Below are 25989 nucleotides of genomic sequence, written 5' to 3'. Positions count from 1 at the left end.
AAAATGCACACACAAAATGTCCACTAACACACGCACCCAAAACACACACTCACACAGCACACACACACACACACACACACACATACATACAAATTGGGCATTGCATCTCATTAGGCCTCCAGAAAAAAAAAAAAAAAGCTACACATTTGTAAATATTTCACTTTTGAAATGCCTTTGCCAAGCAGAGGGCAAAATATGATCTGCCGAAACACACACACACACACACACACACACACACACACAGATGTTGTGTTTTCATATTCAAATCATATTTGTTTTCTCTCTTTTATTCATGAATTTAGTTGCTTCAGTCAGCTTTGACCTGGGGATGTTTGACATACACCAGCCAGTGGTTATCCAAAATAATATTTAATAATTTCTGCTTATTTTACTTAAAATCATGGCATAATATCATGAGGTTTATTGTTTATAACTTAAATATAATAAAAAAGCATAAGAGGTGTAAAGGAAGTTTTATTCACAATAAATTATGCCAAGTTTTTGAGTGGTGTGTATATACCTATATACAACTAATAATAATCTAGAATTTTTATTCTGTTAATTCTTATTTCTTTTATTATTCGTTAATTCCTTTATCATTAATTATGTTTACCTTCTGCTCTGTGTTTATGTTCTGTAAAGCTGCTTTGAGACAATGTCTATTGTAAAAAGCGCTATACAAATAAACTTGAATTGAATTGAATTGAACACCCATGGCCATATATGAGGGTGAATTGTGTGTGTGTGTGTGTGTGTGTGTGTGTGTGTGTGTGTGTGTGTGTGTGTGTGTGTGTGTGTAGCCCGTTTTTGGGTGATCAGATGGCATCTGGTAGGCAAAATGGACATAAGTATAAAATGTTCAAAATGTAAGCTGATCACACAGAATGGTGATCATTGTAGAATTTTTACTTTATAAACTTTCAAGTCAATTTGACCTGGAAAAAACAGGTTTTATTATTTACTGACATTATAAATGGTCAAAATGGTTTCAAAACAATCTCCTGGCTTTCAAAGAGACATTGCCAAGAGATGGATTCATTTCAATTATACAACACCTTCTAACAGACAAATTTGCTGTGGTCTCCGACATCTGGACATGCTTCAACAAGAACTGTGCTGAGAGCTTCACTCCAGGAAAACACATGACCATAGATGAACAGCTGTTCCCTACCATGGTTTGTTGTCCATTCACACAGTATATCGCAACCAAGCCAGACAAATTTGGGATCAAGTTCTGGATGGCCACGGATTTGGAGACCAAATATGTCTGCAATGCATCTCCTTACTTGGGAAAGTACCCCAGTCGCCCTTGCGGTCCAGCTTGCGCAGTGAAGCACAAGCGATTTGCTACTGCACTGGACATTCCAATGTCCTCCTCTACCCACACAGTGCTGTCTTTTGTCGTCTGGCTCAGACAGGGCTTCCCAGTACCACGGTGCATCTTCTGTGGAGGCATGTTGGGTTCTTGTTCTCAAAATTCACTTTTGGTGTTATAATTCATTGATGGCCAATGAAAATGAAATTACATCATTTTATTCTGTATGTGTAAGAACATGTCAAAAGCCATGGACCATAACTTCACTCAGCTTATGACATTTGTCTACAAACATACGTTGGAGACTGAAGTGTTAGCAAGTTTTCATTTTATTCATGTATTAGCAACTTTTCATTCTTTCCCAAGTAAGGGATGTCTCATAAACACTCCTCTTCATATCTCATACACAGTCTTACTGTTCCAAACACACTCCTCATGTCTCATACACACTCCTCTGCTAGGCAAAGGCATAGCAAAAGTGTATCAAAAGGCATAATGAAATGCAATGCCCAATTTGTGTGTGTGTGTGTGTGTGTGTGTGTGTGTGTGTGTGTGTGTGTGGTGTGTGAGTGTGTTTTGGGTGCGTGTGTTAGTGGACATTTTATGTGTGCATTTTTGTGTCTGTACAGGTATGTATGTTCATTGCGCTGAAAAGGGTAAAAGTGTGACCTATTGCCTCACTAAATGTGCCCGGGTCAAATTGACCCGGGAGGACAAGATTAATTTTACTTGCAGAGTTCATAATGTGGAACAATCCTGGTAAATTTCAGGCAAATATGTAGAAGGAAACCCAAGTTATGACACATTAAACTTTCCAGATGAGTCAAATAGACCCCAGGTCTGCACAAGGGTTGTATAAATATGATATGTACTATGGCAATGACAAACCTTAGTACACAATTTTTTATATAAATTAAACAGACTATTTTGTATAGATAGGCCGTGAAGGTTTCCGTCACAGACAGAGGTTTGGCCTGCCTTGGATCTGAGCTACTCTGAGTGAACAAATGCAAATGAGCCAGGCCACGCAGGTGATGGGGCCGTTTGCACAACAAAAGCAGGGCTGAAGAACTGTGAAAATCTCAACAGGGGGAATCACACCTTGGGACCTGCACCAGAAAATAAAAAATCCAGTATTTCTAGTATTTCTAACTCACTTTGTTCTAGAGTAGTGTGATTTGAATTGTGTTATATTCTATACCATTGTTGATTTTTATAGTGTTGGTCTTTGTTGTTCTCTCAGCTGATTAATCAGGAGTAGTTTCAGTCTCCTTTAAGGTGTGAATTGGGGGCAGGGCTTACCTATTTAAATTGAAGGTTCTCTGTAGCGTCTGTAGCGGTTTGTCAGAATCCCTCTCTAACATTAGTGTCTAGTACTGTTTGATATATTCTACCATACCTTAATTCTCACTCTTGTTTGACTACAAATATGTGCATTAAACACATCTCTGTACTCAAGGCCTACTCTCGCAGATGCTCTCATCCACAAAGCAGAGGTCACAATCCCAGTAACCTCATCTACCCTCCGCTGTTGTGTAAGTCTCAAACAGTGGTGGTAGGTGGGCTCTGGAATTGTCAGTCTGCGGTAAAGAAAGCTGATTTTATCTCTGCTTTAACTTCCCATTACTCCTTTGATTTTCTTGCTCTAACAGAGACCTGGATATCCCCACAGAACACTGCTACACCAACTGCTTTATCCTCTGCCTATGCTTTCTCTCACTCACCACGAGAAACAGGCAGGGGTGGTGGTATAGGTTTATTGTTGTCAAAGAAATGGTGCTTTACACCTCTACTCTTCTCTCATTTAACCATCTCTTCTTTTGAATTCCATGCCATTTCAGTTACCTCTCCTATCAACCTTGTTATCATTGTTGTCTACCACCCTCCTGGTCCCCTAGGAGACTTCCTGGAAGAAATGGACTCACTGCTTAGTGCTTTCCCTTCCGATAGCTCCCCCCTGACAGTGCTTGGTGACTTCAACCTCCCCTCTGACAAGCTACATTCTTCTTCCCTCCTGTCTCTTCTCGACTCTTTCTCCCTCACACTCAACAGCTACATCCCCACACACAAAGGAGGCAATGTCCTGGACCTGGTTTTCACCCGTCCTTCTCCAGCTACAGACGTGACTGCTACCCCACTCCACGTCTCTGATCATCACCTAGTATCCATCACCATCACTCTACCTATCCTACCTAAAACTACCTCTCACCCCCTCACTCTTACCCGCCGCAACCTTCACTCTGTCTCCCCTTCATCTGTGGCTTCTGGCACTCTTTCTTCCCTTCCTGATACTGAGTCTTTTTCCTCACTACCCTTGGACTCAGCCACAGATACTTTCCTCTCATCTCTTTCCTCAACTATGGACTTCGTCTGCCCTAAGTTCACTAAACCCAAGAAAACTTCTTGTTCTGCTCCTTGGCTTTCAGATGTGCTGCGCAACAATCGAAAAGAGCTAAGATCATCAGAGAGAAAGTGGAAGAAATCACAACTTGATGCAGATCTTGGTTTTTACAGAACACTTCTTGTCAAGTTCTCCTCAGATTTGACTTCTGCCAAGACTTCCTTCTACAAGGAAAAGCTTGAAGCTTCCTCACATGACCCTCGGAAATTCCACAACATTATCTCTTCTCTGCTCAACCCCCCGGCTCCACCTTCTTCATCCTCCCTGTCTGCAGAAGACTTTGCTTCTTTCTACCAGGAGAAGATTGAGGAAATCTGCCGGACCTTCACTTCAGCCCCGGCTGCACTTACATCTCAGAGTATGCATTCCCCTACACCTCCGTTGTCACATTTCTCAACTGTGGCAGCAGAAGAGATTTTACAACTCATCCAGTCCTGCAATCCTACCACCTGCCCATTGGATCCACACCCTACCACTATGCTCCAGACCATCTCACAAGACCTCTTGCCCTTCATTTCCACTATCGTCAATAGATCCATAGCATCTGGTCAGGTACCAACTACTTTCAAGAGAGCAAGGGTTATTCCCATCCTAAAGAAACCTGCTCTGGATCCATCAGACATCAGTAACTACAGACCGGTATCACTTCTCTCATTTCTTTCAAAAATTCTTGAACGCATTGTCTATAATCAACTGTCTGTCTATCTCTCATAGAACAACCTCCAAGATCCCAAACAGTCTGGCTTTAAAGCAGCTCACTCTACAGAGACAGCCCTTTTGGATGTCTCTGAGAAGCTACATACTGCTAGATCAGCCAAACTGTCATTCATCCTTATCCTCCTTGACCTTTCAGCAGCGTTTGATACGGTCAACCACAAGACTCTCTTATCCACCCTCAAGAGTCTTGGGATTTGTGGATCAGCTTGGGAATGGTTTACCTCCTACCTGGAAGGATGCTCATATCAGGTAACATGGAGGGGAGTGACATCTGCTCCATGCAGACTCTCCACTGGCGTCCCAAAGGGCTCAGTACTTGGTCCTCTTCTTTTCTCCCTGTATACTCACTCTCTTGGGGAAGTTATTTCATCACATGGGTTCTCTTACAGTTAAAGCTCAATCCTAGCAAAACTGAACTGCTGTTCATCCCAGGTGATTCATCCGCAGGTCATGATCTTGCTATATCCTTGCACAATGATCTGATCTCCCCTTCAGCCACAGCTCGCAACCTTGGGGTAACCATGGACAATCAACTGTCCTTTTCCTCTCATGTTGCTAATGTGACTCGCTCATGTCATGTCGGTTTCTTCTCTACAACATTAGAAGGATTCGGCCATTTTTGTCCACACAGACTGCTCAGGTACTTGTTCAGTCTCTTGTCATTTCTAGACTGGATTACTGCAATGCACTGCTGGCAGGTCTACCTATGAACGCAATCCGTCCTCTGCAAATGATTCAAAATGCAGCTGCCCGGCTTGTTTTCAACCTGCCAAAGTTCTCACATACCACCCCGCTGCTGCGATCCCTCCACTGGCTTCCGGTAGAAAAAAAGAAAAAGAGTTTTCCGGTTAAACTCATGGTATCTTAAGTATGTAACCTAGTGAACCAGCATTAATGTATTCAATGTTAGAGATTTAAGCACTTATGTACGTCGCTCTGGATAAGGGCGTCTGCCAAATGCTGTAAATGTAAAAGTGTACAGAGTATCCTTTGACCGCAACTCAGAACGGGTCTGTCATGGCGGGACAAAGGCGAGTGAGGATCCAAATGCAGTTTTTAGAGTTTTAATCGGCCAACACACGAAACAGAAAAACAGTCAGGCAGGCAACACAAGACAGAACACAGAACAAACAGGCAATGGGAATATCGAACAGAAACACACAACATACCAACAACGACTAACACCAGGGAAGTGAACAAACAGAGTAGATATAGAAAACAGGAACCAATCACAAAGTGGAGACAATCAGAGACTAAGACAACACACCTGGGGATGAATTGAGAGCAATTAGTGTCCTTGGTGACAAATGAGTTCACACAGAATAGATGTCACTGATATAGATGTCATTCCCCAAAGTGATGACACCACAGACCATTACCTCATAATGTACACACTACCCGTAGAACAGACTAACTATGTCTCTCCACGTTATCGACTCGGTAGAACTATTATTCCGTCCACTAAAGACAGATTCACAAATAACCTGCCTGATCTGTCTGGACTTCTTACTGTACCCTTAAACACAAACGACCTAGATGTAATGACTAACAGCATAGACGCTATATTCACTAGCACATTAGACACTGTTGCCCCAGTCAGATTACAAAAGGTTAGAGATAAAACACTTGCACCGTGGTATAATAGTCATACTCACACCCTCAAGAGGGAGACCCGTAACCTCGAATGGAAATGGAGAAAAACTAAATTAGAGGTTTTTAGAATTGCGTATTAGGACAGTATGTCCAGCTATAGACGTCTCTATAAGCTGAGCAAATGAGCAAACTCATAGAAAATAACCAGAACAATCCCAGGTTTTTATTTAGCACAGTGGCTAGTTTAACAAAAAAACAGAAATCTGAACACACTATTCCATCCCAGTTCTGTAGTGAGGATTTTATGAGATTCTTCACTGATAAAATCGAAAGTATCAGGAATAAAATAGGTGACGCTCAACATATGAGAGCAACTAGTGACACAATCTCACCTAAGGCTTTACAGAGCTTTACAAGTACAGGACAGGAAGAGTTAGATAAACTTATTACTATAGCTAAATCAACAACATGTTCACTAGACCCCATCCCAATTAAACTACTGAAAGAAGTGTTACATAAAGCTGGTGAGCCTCTTCTTAATATCCTCCTCGTTATCTTTAGGTTACGTCCCGAAGTCTTTAGTGTTGGCAGTTATTACGCCACTCATCAAAAAACCTAACTTAGATCCAAATTAACTGTCAAATTACAGACCTATCTCACACCTTCCATTTATGTCTAAAATACTTGAAAAGGTTGTGTCTGTTCAACTGAGCTCCTTCTTACAGGAGAGCAACATCCTTGAAGAGTTTCAGTCAGGTTTCAGGCCCCATCATAGCACAGAAACTGCACATGTTAAAGTTACAAATGACTTGTTCTTAGCTTCGGACCAAGACTGTATGTCCTTATTAGTTCTACTTGACCTTAGTGCTGCATTCAACACTATAGACCACAACATTCTAGATCGCTTACAAAATTACACAGGTATTCATGGACAGGCTTTAAGTTGGTTTAGATCCTACCTGTCAGACCGATACCATTTTGTAGAATTAAATGGTGAATCCTCCAGTTTATTACCAGTTAATTATGGGGTCCCTCAAGGATCAGTTCTAGGACCTCTGCTTTTCTCGATATACATGCTTCCATTAGGGAACATTATTAGAAGACATGGGATTAGTTTCCATTGTTATGCTGACGACACACAGTTATATATCTCATCAAAACCAGATGAAATAGCCACAGTGTCCAAATTAACTCAATGCCTTAGAGAGATAAAAGATTGGATGAACTGCAATTTTCTGTTGTTAAACTCTGATAAGACAAAAATAGGTCCAAAAACCAGTGCACAGAAACTCTCACAACTTAACTTCCATTTAGAGGGATGTACTGTTACTAGTAGCTCAACAGTGAAAGTGAAAGACCTTGGTGTTATATTAGACAGCAACCAGTCTTTTAAAAATCATATCGCCCATACTACCAAAACAGCCTTCTTCCACCTTAGAAATATTGCCAAGCTGAGAAACATCCTGTTTGTCTCTGATGCTGAGAAGCTAGTTCATGCATTCATGACCTCTAGACTGGACTATTGTAATGCATTACTAGGTGGTCGTCCTGCATCTTTAATAAATAGGATACAGTTAGTCCAAAATGCAGCTGCCAGAGTTCTCACTAGGACAAGAAAGTATGACCATATAACCCCAATTTTATCATCTCTACACTGGCTACCTGTTAAGTTTAGAATTGATTACAAACTGCTGTTACTTACGCACAAGGCTCTTAATGGTTTAGCTCCCATGTATCTAACTAGTCTTCTAACACGTTACAATCCTTCACGCTCTCTGAGATCAAAAAACTCAGGAATTCTGGTAGTTCCCAGAATATTTAAGTCTACTAAAGGTGGTAGAGCGTTTTCTTATTTAGCTCCCAAACTTTGGAATAGTCTTCCTGATAGTGTTCGGGGCTCAGACACACTTTCCCAGTTTGAATGTAGATTAAAAACTCATCTCTTTAGTCAAGCATATACATAATGCATCCTATAATATCCTGCACCAGTACATCAGACCTGCACATTTTTATGAACAGCAGATATGTTAATCCCTCTCCACAGCTTCTCTCTTTGTACCCATCCCGAGGCATCCAGACATTGTACCAGCTCCCAACGTCCTCTGTGAGACGAAGCCTTTGGACGTCCACTGAGCTGAGGCAGACTCTAAGAATCCTGAGACATTTCCAGTTAGACTCTGTGATACTAAGGAGATCTGAAGTCTATGATCCTTACACCAATACAACATTTGTTTGACTGTATATTACAATCACACCCCCAGTGTCACCCATATGAGGATGGGTCCCCCTTGAGTCTGGTTCCTCTCAAGGTTTCTTCCTTTACCAATTTAAGGGAGTTTTTCCTTGCCACTGCTGCCTGAGTCACCTCAGACTTGCTCATAGGGGGATAAATACATACACATTGTGAACTATATATATCTAATAATAATCTTGAATTTTTTATTCTGTTAATTATTTTTCTTTTATTATTCGTTATTTCTTTTATTATTCCTTATGTTTACGTTCTGCACTATGTTTATGTTCTGTAAAGCTGCTTTGAGACAATGTCTATTGCAAAAGGCGCTATACAAAAAAAACTTGAATTGAATTGAATGAGTGGGCGGAGCAAACAATTAACAGCAGGGCAAGACAGGAGACAGAAACAGGGCAAAAACACAGACAGACTCATTATAGACCCCCCCCTCCCCATGGCGGGACAAAGGCGAGTGAGGTTCCAAATGCAGTTTTTATAGTTTTTATAGTTTTAATAGACCAACATACGAAACAGAAAAACAGTCAGGCAGGCAACACAAGACTAACACCAGGGAAGTGAACAAACAGAGTAGATATAGCAAATAGGAACCAATCACAAAGCAGAGACAATCAGAGACTAAGACAACACACCTGGGGAAAGGATTGAGAGCAATAGTCCATGGTGACAAATGAGTGGGCGGAGCAAACAATTAACAGCAGGGCAAGACAGCAGACAGAAACAGGGCAAAAACACAGACAGACTCATTACAGGGTCAAAGAACTACGATGTCAATATGTACAAGTAAGTGTACACTCAGACACTTTCAGCTCTGATGCTTACAGTACAATTCTATGCTACTGTACTAGCCAACCGACAACTACTGTAAACTGCCCTTTATACTAGTATAGGGTATGTACATACTGTAATGTATGTATACAAATACACTTGCAGAAGTTTGTCTTTCTGTATCACTTGCTACTGTAAACTAATTACTGTATGTGTCCTTTTTTACATGTGTAGAGAGTGTTTGAACTGGATTCCATGGAAAGGCAACATGAATGCATTTATGTTGATGAAGCAGGGTTCAATCTGCCAAAGAGGAGAGGCAGGAACTTAATTGGCCAACGTGCCATCGTGGGTGTCCCTGGCCAGGGTGGTAGCAATGTCACCCTTTGTGCAGCCATAAGTAACCGTGGGGTTCTCCACCATCATGCAACCCTGGGGCCATACAACACTGAACATCTTTTAACCTTTCTGGGTGGTCTTCGGGATGTTCTGCTGGGCAACTGCTTTTAGTATCCCCCAATGCAAGATTAAAGAGCAGAGGTGACCGTGCCTTTGCAGTAGCGGCCCCCAAACTCTGGAATAATTTGCCTTTGTACATTAGGCAGGCTCCTTCACTTGCTGTTTTTAAATCACATTTAAAAACATATTTGTATGGTGCAGCATACAACGCAGTATGAGAGTTACCTGTTAGGAGTTCTTTTTAGTGTGTGTTACTAATTATTATTGTATTTATTGCATTTTTATTACTTTTTAGTTTTTATTATTATTACGTTTTTTTCCAATTGCTAACACACTAAAATGACATGCACAGCACAATTATTTAAACTGACACACAGAGAGCAAAACTTCTTCTCAAGTCTCCAAAAGTCTAAACACATTTTCTGCTTTACACACATTTTGCATTTCAAAATGTCACTTTTTAAATGCACTGAACATAGTTCTCCGTATAAGACACAACAATCTGACATAAAGTCACATGTTTGCCATTTCAAAACACTGCCATTCAAAATGACACTACATGAGCTAATTGGCCAATTACATGTGCCACATGGCCAAACACCTCAATGGTTAATTGTTAACACTTCAATCAGGATGTGAGCACTATGAAAAGACCACAGGTGACAGCCTTTTTTTTTTTTTTTTACAACAACTATGGAAGACATTGCAGAAAGAGGAACAGGAAGAGGAAGAGGGAGGTTGAGAATAAGAGGGGGAGGAAGAGTGAGAGGTAGAGCAGGTAGAGGAGTTCATGGTCAAAGAAGACAAACACTTTCAAATGAAATCAGAGTAACCCTAGTAGATCATGTCATCAACCATGGGCTGACAATGCGTGAGGCTGGACAGAGAGTGTAGCCAAACTTGAGCCGTTTTACTGTCGCATCTGTCATCCGGACCTTTAGACTGGAGAACAGGTATGTAACCAAAATTTCATGTAGTACACATGTAGTATACCCCATGTCATAGTGTATCAGTTGGGTGACATCTGTTTACTTCATGAACTGTACAAGTTTCCTGTACAATGTACTCTACTGTGGGGGAAAATATTTAGGCTGCATTGTCCAAGCCCTATACTGTATATATTTTTCTTTTATTTTTTCTAAAGGACTGAGAGACGACACCATGGTGGAGGAAGGGGCCAAATGTTCATTCATTCAAGCTGCCATTGTAAACTTGGTTTTGGAAAGTAATGAAATCAGATTACGAGAAATTCAAAGCCACATCATCCAAGACAACACCTTATTCAGCAACATTCAACGAGTCAGTCTGTCCACATCGGCTCGCATTCTCTAGCGAAACCAAATCAGAATTAAACAACTTTATAATGTGCCGTTTGAGAGAAACTCTCAAAGTAACAAATAGTTCAGACGAGCATATGTGGATATAAGTACTATATTGACTGCAGTACACTACACACAACATTGTTTCCCAGTGTACTGGATAACACCATATTGACTGATTTTTGTACTTTGTTTTCAGGGAGTACTGTAAATGGATGCTCATGCAATTCCACATGAGATCATCTTTATAGATTAGGCTGGGTTCAACCTTGCAAAGTCCAGAAGAAGGGGGCGAAAACATCATTGGCCACAGAGCCATTATAGATGTTCCTGGCCAACGTGGTGGGAACATCACGATGTGCACTGCCATCTCCAGTATGCATGGTGTCCTCCACCGTCATGCCAACTTGGACCATACAACACAGCCCATATTCTCACATTTCTGGACAGACTTCACAACATTCTCATACCACCAGACTGTATGAATGATGCAGACCATCAAAGAAACCGGTACGTTGTAGTATGGGACAACGTGAGCTTTCATTGTGCAGCCCCAGTCCAAAACTGGTTTGCTGACCACCCAACATTTCTCATGCAATACCTCCCACCATACTCACCATTTCTGAACCCCATAGAAGAGTTCTTTTCGGCATGGAGGTGGAAGGTATACGACCAGCATCCCTTTGTGCGCATGCCTCTTGTGCAGGCCATGGAAGAAGCATGTGATGAGATTGATGTGGGTGCAATTCAGGGATGGATAAGGCACTCAAGGCACTTCTTCTTCCCTCGATGTCTGGCAAGGGAAGATATTGCTTGTGATGTTGACGAGGCATTGTGGCCAGACCCGGCTGTGCGGCAAGATGCTGCCTAATTATTTTTCTTGCATAATATTAAAATAATATATATTAAATAATATTTCTGTGCATGTGAACAATCTGATACATATTTTAGTATTATGGCAAAGCATACTAAAGATGGGGGTGCTTTTCATTATGCCCAACAGTGTGTAGTTGGTTAGGCAAAAATCTGGTAATATGAATGAAGTGTGTGCTATTTCATGCAAAAGTTTGATTTTGATGATGCTATGTGTAGTTTCGGTTGCAGTGCTTCATTTTGCAGGATATATGAGGTATTTTGCAGTTTGGGTGTGTGGTTTTGTGAATGGTGCTAAGTATTTTGATAAAACCAGACTAGTTTGAAAAACTGTGTGTTAGCAATTGGAAAAAAATGTATTATTATTATTATTATTATTATTATTATTATTATTATTATTATTATTAGTATTATTTTATGCTTTTTAGTTCTAATGTTTATTTTATATTGTTTGTACAGCACTTTGGTGAACACCTGCTATTTTAAAAAGGTGCTGAAAACTTTGATTTGAGCGTGAGCACCAGTATTATCAGCAGGCAGTGCATGCTGTGTATGTGGTGGTTTGGGACAATGTCAGCTTTCACCGGAGTGTCCGTGTACATGAATGGTTCAATATCAACCAGCAATTCTTAAATGTTTTCCTTTCACCATACAGCCCTTTTCAAACCCAATCGAGGAATTTTTCTCTGCATGGCGGTGGAAGGTCTATGACCGAAACCCATATAACGGGGTAAGTCTTCTAGAGGCTATGGAATTGGCCTGTGGCGACATAGGTGTGGAATGTTGTCAAGGCTGGATCCGACACACCAGAGGGTTTTTCCCCCGTTGCCTGGCAAGGGACAACATTGCCTGTGAGGTGGATGAAGTCCTTTGGCCAGACACAGCACGAAGACGTGACGCTGAGGCAGACTGAATTGTGTAAAACAGACTTTTCAGTTGAACAACATTTGAGTTTATTATGCTTTTCATTTATAATTTTCTTTGACAGTACTAAGTGATGGTTACTGTAATATTTTCTTTATTGCAAATGGCATTTACATACTGTGTATACAGTAACAAACAACATTTTCTTTAACTACATGCCCTGGATGCTCCATTCTCCATTTTTTTGTGTTGTGTCTAATGATTGCTCCATAGTGTTTATATATTGATGGGTTGTGCTTATGATCTGAAAGCATAGTTTGATTTTGAGGACCGGTTAAATAGTTCAGGGGCAAGTGTTTGATTTTGCCAGAAGAGTCAAAGGTTTTGGAAATTTAGTTTGAATATTTGGTTTTGTGTTTACAGTTCTGAGAAAATGGTTGACTGTTTCAAGAAATGTGTTTTAGCAATCAAGAAAAACTGTAACAGATTAAGAAAGAACAACATGTAGGTGTGGTGATCAAAAGTGCCCATATATTCAGCCATATAAAGAAAGAATGGAGTCAAACTCTTGACTGGATTAGAATATATGAAACATCATGGGGAAGCTCAATTTAGAGGAACACTAGAGGAGCATTTAGAGGAACACTAGCTACCCTGTTGCCCCAGTATGTACCAGATATACTGACCAGTTCGGTAGACATGTATGACTATATCTCCATCGCTTTCTGGCAAGCTTGGGCTGTCAATCCCCTCAAGGGCAACATCGAGTCTCAAATTTTTTTTAGAGTTGATCATTTACATTTCAGTGTAAAAAACATTTAACTGATTTTTAAGTTACTTGAAATAGTATTAAGATAGTTAGTAGCAATATTATATAGTTAATACAGTAACACTTAGTATCACCATAGAGTTTTCTGTCAGAGTTGAACATTTGTGTTTTAACACAGTTTTTCATTGTCAGCTTGTACCACACAAATTTCTGGCAATAGTTGCTATGGTAACTATTGTCCAGACTCAACTTGAGTTCACTGGTGGCACAAGGGGTAGCAAAGGGATCTCCATCAGTTCTGATCAGAAAGCCATCTTAGAAAAAGCCCCTCATTTCAACTTGGGCCTAATTACAGCTCAGAGGGAAGAGTGAGGCTGCTGCAGTAGATCAGTGAGGCATTTCTACTGATTACCTCCTCTGTCATATCTCTTCCTTTCATCTCTCCAAGTCATCCATCACCCATGTGACTCCACACTAGTATAATTACCCTGCAAGCTGTTTTTCACTCAATCTCCTTTTGTTGCTGTTGTTTTCACTTTTTATTATACAATACTGATTGAATTATCTCACTCGGGGATCTCTTAATTATAAGTGATAAATCTATTCGATGAGCATAACGAGAATAGATATTCAGAACTGATCAGCTCAATTAGACCGGTGTAATTCCATCAAGGAGGGTTTTCATGCCACTCTGAATTTATTGTTGTGTCACTACACAATTTTTTTTCTTGATTCCTATTTAATAACGTGATGTAAAAGTAATTTCCATGTGCAAGAGATACAATACAGAGAATGAAGAAAGACAGAATGAGGAAGAAGCAATGAAGCACAACTTACAAGTTACAAGCTTACATGAGTAAAGTTTGCAGACTGAATATATAGTAAAAGTGGAACTTTTGATGTACTGGTTATAAGAAGCCTGGTAATAACATTCCAGTATATTTCTCTCCGATATTTTGTATATTTACAAATGTTTGAGCATAACTATCTCACCTATATCCCATGTCGTGTTCACATTGTTGTCCATCTCCTTCTTTCCAATGATGTACCATATACAGGCCATCCAGTGGGCCAGCAGGGCAAACATGGACATGAGCAGGGTGAGCACCACTGAGCTGTGCTGGGAGTATCGGTCCATTTTTTGCAACAGACGCAGCAGGCGCAGCAAACGTACCGTCTTCAACAAGTGCACAACTGAGATCTGTAACACAAAGGTAAACCATTACTTTGGCATTACTAACATAATGAGCTGTAAATGGAAAAAGACAGAAACCACAGTCAGTAATGGCAATGTTTTTCTAAATCACTTATTACTTATATAAATACTTATATAATATACATGAACAGTGAATAACAATTGGGTATATCATTTAGGGCTCTTCAGTTTACAGTGCAAGGCAAAGATGTGTTTTATTTACCACAAAACTGGGAGGCTCAATTCTGCAATGCTACTCATTAAAAAAACTAATTAATACACAGAGTTGACCAACAACTATAGACCGATGTATATATATACCTGTTGAAGACAATATAAAAATAAATAGCAGCAATAAATAAAATAGACTCCTATTAATTGTTTGTTTTAATGCTTGGTATGTTCTCATTCCTAGATTATGTAATCATATTAGTCCATTTTATTACTCATTTTAATTATTATTTTTTTTATATATCATACTAGAGAGAAGTCAATTCAATTCAATTCAAGTTTATTTGTATAGCGCTTTTTACAATAGACATTGTCTCAAAGCAGCTTTACAGAGCATAAACATAGAGCAGAATGTAAACATAATTAATGATAAAGGAAATAACGAATAATAAAAGTAAAAGAATTGAGAGAAAGAAAAAGAACTATATTTCAATATACAAAATAAGAGGTTGTAATTACATATAAATACTTTATGAGTTATACAGCAGTCATGAATTCATAAACTCATCAATGAACTGCATTTACATGAGATAGAGAAGTCATTCAGAATTACAAACATACGCCTGATTAGCATAGTTATCATTAGTGCTAAAGGAAACCAATGGTAAAGCATGTGAGCACAAAAATTAACACATAAAGACAATCATGGATGTATACTGCAAGCTATTTAAATATAAATAAATATTCACAAATTATTTGAAGTTCAATTGCACCATTATAACGCGTGCACACACGCACACACTCAAACACTCCTGTGTGAAACTAGCCATGGCAGGAATCGGACGATTATGTGCAGTATGCACATGTATGCAGTCACATCTCAGCTATGCCATACTATTTACATCATCACTAACCACACGGAGTAGCACATGCTGTCTGTCATCTTGTTACACTGGTGCCCCAGGCAGAGTCTGTAAATAATACTCATTATATTGTCTATTATTATAATCACAGTCTCTTTCCACACAGGGCAGGCATTCTCATAGCTCACAGCAGACAAAGTGATCCACAGCATAACAGACTATCAAATATTAACAAGAGGGATGATTAATAGGAGGCTATGGCTCTCAGTGGCTTTTGCTCTAAGAACATTACTGTTTTTAAGAGATGAATACTGCACGTTGAGGACTACATACAAGTGCATCTCAATAAATTGTCCGGGAAAAGTACATTTATTTCAGTAATTCAACTCAAATAGTGAAACCCGTGTATTATATAAATTCCATACACAGAGACTGAAGTAGTTTAAGCCGTTTAGCCATTTTGTCCCAAAGGAACACCAAGGACGATAAACTTCACCCGTGTGCCTTCTTTCAGAACTACACTATTGGCAAACATGAGCTACTGGCAGTCAAACTCATCCTGGAGGAATGGCGGCACTGGTTGGAGGGTGCAGAACAACCGTTTCTCCACTATCTTCTCTGTGGTCGATCGCTTCTCTAAGCTCGTCCATTTTGTTCCCCTGACCAAATTTCCTTCAGCCAAAGAAATGGCATTGGTCCTTTTCCAACACGTTTTCCGGCTCCATGGCATTCCCCGGAACATAGTCTCTGACAGAGGACCCCAGTTTACCTCCAATTTTTGGAAGGAATTTTGCCAGCTCTTAGGCATCTCTATTAGCCTTTCCTCAGGTTTTCACCCTCAATCCAATGGGCAGACGGAATGGCTCAACCAGGAGCTGGAGACGGGCATCCGCCTCCTCTGTGCCGTGGATCATTCGTCTTGGGCCTCCAATTTGGTATGGGACGAGCATGCCCATAACTCTCTGCCCTCAGCTGCCATGGGCCTGTCCCCTTTTCAGGCTGCCTATGGCTATCAGCCCCCATTGTTCTCCTCTCAGGAACTTGAAGCCTCAGTTACTTTGGCCTTGGCCCTCATGAGACGCTGTCGTCGAGTCTGAAGGAGAGCTCGACTCGCCTTGCTGAGATCCTCCTCCTTACCGTGTCGGGCAGCGGGTGTGGCTTTCCACCAAATACCTCCCGTTGAAGCTGGCATGTAGGAATCTGGCTCCCCGTTTCGTTGGCCCTATCCCTATATCTTAGGCTGCGGTCCGGCTCAAGCTGCCCAGAGTGTTGCACATCCAACCCACATTTCACGTTTCCAGGCTGAAACCTTTCCAGGCCTGTGCGCTGGTAAGGTACACTGCTGACGACTTAACTCAAGGTCAAGCTGTTTCAGTTGGAGTGTGAGCATGGGCTCCTCCAGCGGTGAACCTAATACCACAGGATCTATGTGTGTTGGGTCCTCGGAATAGCATCCAGCCTCTGCTGTAGTTAAATCCTTAGAACCATTTGAGTCTGATATCCACCTCGGTAGGCTCAAAGAGTATTCAGTGTTTTTTCAGCTCCGCATACAGCATCTCCTTAATATAATGGTAATTGGTGCTCCGTGGAACCTACTATATATACTGTAAAAGTCATCAAGGGTTAACAAGTCATCTTTACAACCTGGCTAAAAACTGCTTTAAAATAGGTCAACTGGTCTTGATCAAACTTTGTAGCCACGTCTCATAAAGCCTCTTTCTCCACCTCCACCAAGACAACCGCCAGAGAACTGTGTTGGGAAAACAACAATATATGAAATTGAAGAAGCACACAGGATAAGTTACAACCCCAATTCTGTTACAACCTGTTCTAGGTCAGAACACGTATGTAACACAAGTTTCTGGGAATATTTTTTTGTATGGGAGATAAGTGAACTGTGGTTTGCACCTTAGGCTCAGTATGAAATGAGGGCAAAGAAGATATCATATCTGGACAGGTTTATCCCTCCTGCTCGACCAGATGCTGTTGGTATTCTCATACCATCCTTCTTTGTGCTGCCTTAGCATTTAGCCTGTTTGTTTTTTTCTGCTGCAGCCATGGGGATGGTGAAGTAATCTGTCGTGCAATAGAGTCAAGGACAAATGAAAATGTAAAACATGAAGCAAGGATCATAAATTTGTTACAGGCAGAAGGTTACAGTAGTTGATCAGAAAACACAATGTAGGTACAACCAAAATCCAACAAACTAGGCAACAAGGCAAGATCAAATTCAAGGCACAATAAGTTAGCTTTAGGCATTCCAAACAGTACTTCATAACAGGGCGAGTGTTATGCTTATACAGGTTGCAGGAATAACTGGGAACAGACTATGATCATCCTGGTGGACTCTTTTCCACAAGACATTGGTGTCTGCGGTAGCTTTGTTGCAGTCTGCAATGTGTTCTGTTAAGTGGAGTTTTTGGTAATTACACAGAATTCTATTTCACACAATTGTAATGTTCAGGATACATAATATACAGAATTGATTTCTGCTGAGTTCTGTCCATCACTCCACAGTACAAGCAGAAAACAGGAACTGTTTACCTCTAGGTTTCTAAGGATGCCAGTGACATTGTAACCTAGCTAACACCAACCCTTACCCCTGAGCATAATGTATGCTTTAGAATTGCTTTATTATAAGCAATACACTGATAATTGTATTGCTTATAATAAGCAAGCACTGATTTGTGAAAGGAAATGATAAAAACAACGATTACTGAACGCTGCCTCTCTACAGGAGGTACTGAAAAATAAACACAAGTTACAACTTAAGAGGCCACCAAATGATCAGATACCTGCTCAATCACATATTCACAATGACCAATAACAATTGGACATCTGAATTCTCACTGAAGACACAGCACATGTTTCAAAGTGCTTTTGAGTAGGAACAATTACACTATGCAAAAGTGCACATTATCTATTTGTAGCAGCAATGACTTCAATGGAAATATAATGATAATATCAGGAAGAAAATTCAGACCATTTATTTAATACCAAACAATTTGATCTACAATGCTGTAGACAATATTTCTGTTCTTGATTAGCACTTAGACTGTTTTACTCCCCTTCGAGAGACTGACTTAATTTTATAGATTTTATCTTCAAAATGATCTGATCATTCTGAATCATACTGATTCACTTACCTACATGTTTATTTAAACAGATACTACCAGTAGCTACTGAACCCCATCTAAAAATACGAAATTCTTCTCTTATCACTGGCCCTGTATGTTTTAACCTAGTGGTTATCAAACCTCTGATTAAAAAACCCAACCTTAACCCAAGCCACCTGTTCAACTTTAAGCCAATATCAAACCTCTGCTTTATCTCCAAGATCCTAGAAAATATTGTAGCTCAGCAGTTATACTCAGACCTACATAGGGATACATAGGGATATTCATGAAATGTATCAGTCATGATTTAGGCCTCATCATAGCACAGAGACAGCGCTGGTTAAAGTGGCAAATTACCTGTTACTGGTCTCTGATCAGGGTTGTGTCTCTTTACTGGTGTTGCTTGATCTTACTGCAGCTTTTGACACCATTGACCATGTTATTTTACTTAATAGAACATGTTAGAACATGTTGTTGGTGTTAAAGGGACAGCTCTCTCCTGAATCAGGTCTTATTTGACGGATCAATAACATTTTGTAGATCTAAATAGTGACTACTCTAAACAAACTAAAGTAATGTTTGGTCTTCCGAACATCGGTTTTAGGCCCATTTCTTTTCTCTCTCTATATATATATATATATATATGCTACCCCTTGGTGCAATTATTTGTAAATATGGTATTGGCTTCCACTCTTATGCTGATGACACGCAGCTATATGTTTCAGCTAAGTCAGATGTGAGTCACCAGTTTAAGATTGAAGATCGTGTGAAGGACATTAGACAGTGGACGCTTACTAACTTCCTCCTGCTTAACTCTGACACACAGAAGTTCTTGTACCAGGACCACAGACAGTCAGAAGTACAGTAAGCTTTCTGATTACAGAGTAACTCTGGATGGTCTTTCTATTACATCATGTGCAGCAGTAAAAGACCTTGGTGTGATTATTGATACCGGTTTCTCATTTGAAGCCTTCTTTCATCTCAGAAATATGATGTCACTACATGATGCAGAAACACTTGTTGGATTATTGTAATGCTTTACTGTTTGGATGTTCCAGTAAGAGACTACACTTTTATTTTATCCACACTGCATTGGCTCCCAGTCAAATTTCCATTATTTATAAAATACTATTACTAACCTATAAAGCACTTAATGGTCTCCCGCCACAGTTTCTAAGTGATCTTTGTTTTTTTTTTATGATCTGTCATGCCTACTTCGATGAAAAGGTGCAGGCAATTTGGTTGTACCAAGGGGAAAATGGCTAACGTTCAGCAGTGGGCAAACTTGTATGTACATTGTTCATCACATGATAATCATACCTAATATTTTGCTCTTTCTCTAACCCACCCTCGCTCTCACTCTGTCAAGCTACAGTACACATGCCATAATCGAGCTTCCAGTGTTCTGAGTTCCAAGTCTAAGCCCCGCTTCTAGTGCCCTACCCCTGGTTGGAGTCTTGTTGCCTGGTGGTCACTCCGCTGGGGATTAATCTGCATGGACAGACAGTGACTCATGGGATTTCTGTGGATGGAACCGCACAGAGATTGTCATGCCTTCTTCAAACTACTGTTGCTTCAGCCAGCTTTACGTTCGGGTCTTTAGCAGAAAAAAATAGTGTAGTGTTACTCATTATTTCACTCAACTACAAACTGTTGTAGAAATGACATTATTTATATTTACATTATTCACTGTCCATTGTCACCCGGATGAGGTTCAATTCTGAGTCCGGTTCCATTCAAGGTTTCTTCCTTATATCATTTCAGGGAGTTTTTCCTAGACACCATTGCCACTGGCTTGCTCATTAGGGGTAGATGTTAGGGATAAATATGAACTTAATCTTAAACTTTTTTTTTTATTATTCTGTTTCTATACTTCTGTAAAGCTTCTTTGAGACAATGTGAATTGTTAAATGCACTATGCAAATAAATAAAATTTAATTGTATTGAAAGGCAGCGCAATGTGAAGATAGTTGTGGTGACGGCTAAGAAAAGGATGTATGGAGAGTTGTGTGAGGGACTGAGCTGGGAGGGAATTTTAACCAGATTATTTAACAAAGTGAGAGGATGCTTGAGGAATGGAGAATAAACTGTACTGGTACAGATATTTAAGAATAATGGAAGATGTGCAGACCGGCCATATCTACAGCAGCATAAAATTGATTAGCCACACCATGAAGGTATGGAAACGAATAGTAGAGTCTAGGCTGAGGTCATGATCTGTGAGCAGCAATATATTACCATGCCAAGGAAGAGCACTACAAATCCTATGTTGCTTTGAGAGTGTTCAGAGAAAGTCAGATGGAGTTGCATTGTGTATTTGTGGATTAAGATAAAGTGTAAGACAGGGTACTTAAAAAAAAGTTTTTAGTGGCGAGAAGTATGTGGGGGTGGTGCAGGATAGGCATTAAGACAGCATGACAGTGGTGAGGTGTGCAGTAGGAATGATGGGCTGGTTCAAGGTGGAAGTGGGATTGCATAAATGATCAGTTCTTAGCCCATTCTTGTTTGCAATGTTGATGGACAGGTTGACAGGCAAGATCAGACAAGAGCCTCTATGGACTATGATGTTCACTCTTTACATTGTGATCTGTAGTGGGAGTAGGGCGGAGGTTGTGTTGAGTCAGGGGAGGTGGAGGTGCACACTTTGTCAGTAGGAACAAGACAGAATATATGTACATAAATGAGAGGGAGGGAAACAAAATGGTGTGGTTGCAATGAGTAGAGGTGAGGAAGGTAGATGAGTTTAAATACTTAGGGTCAGCTGTACAAAGTCATAGAGAGTGTGGTAGAGAAGTGAAGAAGAGAGTACAGGCAGTGTGTAGTGGGAAAATTTTAAAGAGAGTTGTGTGACCAGCTGTAATGTATTGATTGGAAACTCAACTGGAGAATTGTAGAGTATATTATGGAGAGTATATTAGAGGGACAGTGCAGGTAGGATGATTTGGTAGACAAAGTGAGAGAGTTGAGATTGATACTGTTTGGCCTTGTACAAAGGAGTGATATGGTGTATATTGGAAAAAATGCTGAGAGAGGTATTCTTTACAACTTTTATATATTTAATTGTTTTTGACCGGTCTAGGTCAAAGGTCATTATCAATCATAAACAAAATCCTAATTATAATAATTATCTTATTTTCTATCATTATCATAATTATCATAATTCTAATAATTTTACTGATAAGTATAGATAGGTAACATCTGTGTAGACCAAAGGAAGATTGGGGGGATTTATTCCTGTCCTATGAAAGCGTAGTGCCTAAAGGGGGTTCTCACACAGTCCACTGATTAAAGGGGGTTCCCACATAGTCCACTAATTAAAGGGGCTTCCCACACAGTCCACTAATTAAAGGGGGCTCCCACACAGTCCACTAATTAAAGGGGGTTCCCACACAGTCCACTAATTAAAGGGGTTCCCACACAGTCCACTAATTAAAGGGGTTCCCACACAGTCCACTAATTAAAAGGGTTCCCACACAGTCCACTAATTAAAGGGGTTCCCACACAGTCCACTAATTAAAGGGGGTTCCCACACAGTCCACTAAATAAAGGGGTTCCCACACAGTCCACTAATTAAAAGGGTTCCCACACACACACACATACACACACACACACACACACATTCAGATACCCTTTCTTTCAAATCAGCAAGACTCACCATTAAAAAACACTGTACTTGTTTTTGCACAACAACCACTGTTATGGGGTTAAAAGCATTACTGTTTTTTGGGGGGTGTCATTACGATGTATGTCTGTTATTTCTGTCATGTGGGGTTTGAGGATGCACAGAAAGACCAATGTGAATTTAGTTGTAACATTTGTTGTGATGTAAATTGCTACAAACATACCCAAAATATAACAAAAGACTGTTTGAGGTTATGTAGATCAAACTGACATAAAGCAATGTTTCAGTCAGAACGAGGTGAATATTCTGTATATAACTGTAACATCGTGAAGCACCATAGCTCATTTAACCGTAAACAACACGTATGCCCTGAGAGATTGTTTAAACTTTGCGGCGAAAAACTTGGGCAGATCCTTAGCATTGCTGATTTATACAACCGGTAAAGAAAGAAAAGGCTAATAGGAAATGCATATTTTATGATTTTGAGACTAAGCAGGAAACAGGAACTCATACAATTACAATCATACAATTGTCACGAATGCGGGGATAAAAACGGACCCAAATGCAGGATAGCTAACATAAAACAGTGTTTATTAACAAAAAAAGAACACGGAACATAGACACTAGGACACCGAATAGACAGGACAAAGACAAAATGACAAAACAAAGGATTCCGTGCTGCTCAAGGCAACACGGCTTAACTAAATACTAATAATAATTATCAGACATGTGAAGAACAGGTTTGCAGAGGTGGGGAGGAAGAGACAAGGGTGGGGCAGACACGTGAACACAGAACGTAAACAAAATGCACATGGCCAAAGTCCGGGGTGAGTCCTGACACTAGTTTCTTATGCTGTATTAATTTTCACGGTAAGTTTTTTTTACATTTTGTTGATGGTTATTGCGAAGTAGGTCTGATGCGAAAGGCTTTCAAGTTTCTCTGATGTTTTTATCATGGATGTATAAAGTGTTTTCTCTTGTGGGCCTCACATTCTTTGGTGATGTCCAGTAAAAGTCGTTGGAAAGAATTAAGTACTTATAAGAGACCCAATATTTACAAGTCACAACAATCTGGGAGCACAAGTGGAGTGAAATGAAGAAAAGTGTTATACACCTGATAAACTTTCTAAAAGAGTTTGACTTTCCAGAGCGTTTAAACATGTTACATTTACACTATGTAGCACAACCCGATGAGAGAATAGATTATTTAGATTTCACCTCACTTTACTCATATGTAAACAAGACGAAAACATACCCGATCAGTTTATCATCATTTCTGTCAGGACCACTTTGTCAAATGAGAATTTAATAGATGATATGCATACAGTTAGTGTTGGTGGTATGGTTCTGTTCTGGGCAAGAATCCACGCGCCCGTCCGTGCGCCTACATAGACAGAGCGGGGAGAGCAGCAGCTAGAAAATAGACCCCCCCATAATAACAGAACCATTAATCATGCATAGAGGTTTTTTTTTTTTTTGGAAAATAATGAATGAATAAATGGATAAATAATTAAATAATTAGAGAGAGAGAGAGAGGGAGAGAGAGAAAAATATGTGGAGATTTATGACGTAAACTGCTACAACGAACACAGGTTCCCGCTTGGTGGAGTCGGAGTTGGAGGGGGGAGTTTAAATCGCAGCAGCAGCGAAGTGCTAGAAAGCGGCTCAATGAATGGGAATTTAAATGGTAGGGTAATATGGATGTCTTAACCAGATTGTTGCGCGTCACGGACAGCTGATTAACAGCTGAGGCACGCTTGACGACGTGTCCTGACTGAACTAATGTGATGCTTGGTTTCTGTCAGGCCCACTTTGTCAAATGAGAATTTATTAGATGATAGCATACAGTTAGTGTTGGCAGTATGGTTCTGTGCATGAATGGACGGGGGGGGGGGGGGGGGCAGCAACTAGATAATAGAATAGACCCCCAAAACAAAACCATGTGCCATGGTGAAAACCCCCAACATAACTGTTGCAGTAGAAAGCTGGTAAATCCGGAACTGATCGAAGATCGGAGGAGCATCATCCTGGGCTGAGCAAATGTCTGCATATTTGCAACGAGCACGTTGCTGTAGTCTGTTAATGCAAAGGGGGAAGCATAATACACCCCTGAAGCAGCAATATAAACAATAATGTTGTATATCCACTAAATAATAGTAAGAACAGGTAGGGGAGCATGCGTCCTGTAGAAACTCTGGTCTCTCATGCAGCTTGAATTCAACATCCAGAGGAAAGAAAATGATGTTGCAGTATGAAAGCTAGTACATCCAGCTAATCACCGAGCAGGGGAAGGTCACCCTGGGCTGAGCGAATGGCGGCATATTTGCAACAAGCATGTTGCTGTAGTCTGTTGAGCCGGGTGTGAATCGTAAAGGGGGAGGCATAATACGATATAACGACGAGCATGTTGTATATACACTAGGATATAGTGGGAACAGGTAGGGGAAGCATGCGCCCTGTAGAAGACTCTGGTTGCTTGTGAAACTTGGTATTTGAACACGCTTTTGAAAGCTAGTACGTCCGGGGCTAATCAACAATCAGGGGAAGCATCACCCTGGGCTGAGCAGATGGTGGCATATTTGCAATGAGCATGTTGCTGTAGTAAGTTGAGGCCAAGTGTGCAGCATAGAGGGGGAAGCATAATACGCCCTTGCAGCAGCAATATAACAAGCATATTGTATATCCACCAAACTATAGTGATAACATGTAGGGGAAGCATGCGCCCTGTAGAAGACTCTGGTTGCTCGCGAAGCTTGATCATGCACACGTCGAGGAATGACAGATCATGATGAGATAGAAAATGCTGAAAAAACAGAAAATGCTGAAAAGCATTAGAACAGAAGAGAACAGAGATAGCACGTCTAGAAACTTTTAAGAAGATAAATGCTGCCAAAGCATGACTGAAAGTGCATGAGCAAGAAATCAACTCAGACGAGGAAATCTCAGACCTCCTACACGATAATGCTAATCAAAGGAAAGTCCGCCTGAACATCCCACTGCAAATCTGCAACAGTTTTCTACTCCACAACAGACCACAAGGTGGCAGCTCACAACTTACAACTTTTTGTTAGTTTCTCCTGTTCTTTGTCAAGGAAACCCGATCAGTTTCACCAGAGATGAACTGCTGAACATTCGGCAGCACACACCACAAGATATTTTTACGTTTTTTGAGTATTCTGACATTTTGCTGAATATCATAGTTGGCGGAGCGGCTGCACTGTTTAAGCGTTTCAGGACGCGCAGACGGGGAAAGCATGCCGGCGCGCTCGTGAAACTCAGAAAGCGCGGTTTAAAAACACTGCTGCCTAGCATCCATCTGGCAAATCTCCACTCTCTATCCAACAACACAGACGAACTCCTTCTGCTCACCTGGAAAAATAAGGATTTTTCGAAATCTGCTGCTCTCTGTTTCACGGAAACCTGGCTGAACGAATCCGTTCCGGACAGCGCGTTAATCCTGCCGGGCTTTCAGAAATCGCACGGCGGCGGGATGTGTTTTTACATCAATGAAAGGTGGTGTTCTGATGTAACTGTTTTAAAGAAGATGTGCTGTCCAGATCTTGAAAAACTCTTCATTAACTGCAAACCATTCTATTCGCCGCGGGAGTTTTGCTCGTTCATTCTGGTGAGTGTTTACATTCCACTGCAAGCGCACGTGAGCTCAGCACTACAGACACTCGCTGATCTGATCAC

The 25989-nt window shown here is 40.5% G+C and overlaps 1 protein-coding gene across 1 annotated transcript in view; it reads right to left on the bottom strand.

Moving 5' to 3' along the window:
- The window catches only part of kcnh8 (potassium voltage-gated channel, subfamily H (eag-related), member 8), a 78383-nt gene that overhangs the window by 23819 nt on the left and 28575 nt on the right, over positions 1–25989 (bottom strand). Inside the window, exon 7 of the mRNA XM_047816015.1 lies at positions 14323–14530. Within this exon, the coding sequence (XP_047671971.1) occupies positions 14323–14530 (208 nt within the window). The remainder of the gene's footprint in view (positions 1–14322; positions 14531–25989) is intronic.

Source organism: Tachysurus fulvidraco, chromosome 7 (genome assembly GCF_022655615.1).
Source record: "Tachysurus fulvidraco isolate hzauxx_2018 chromosome 7, HZAU_PFXX_2.0, whole genome shotgun sequence".
NCBI classification, from domain to species: Eukaryota; Metazoa; Chordata; class Actinopteri; order Siluriformes; family Bagridae; genus Tachysurus; species Tachysurus fulvidraco.
This window is presented reverse-complemented; position numbering and strand designations above follow the sequence as displayed.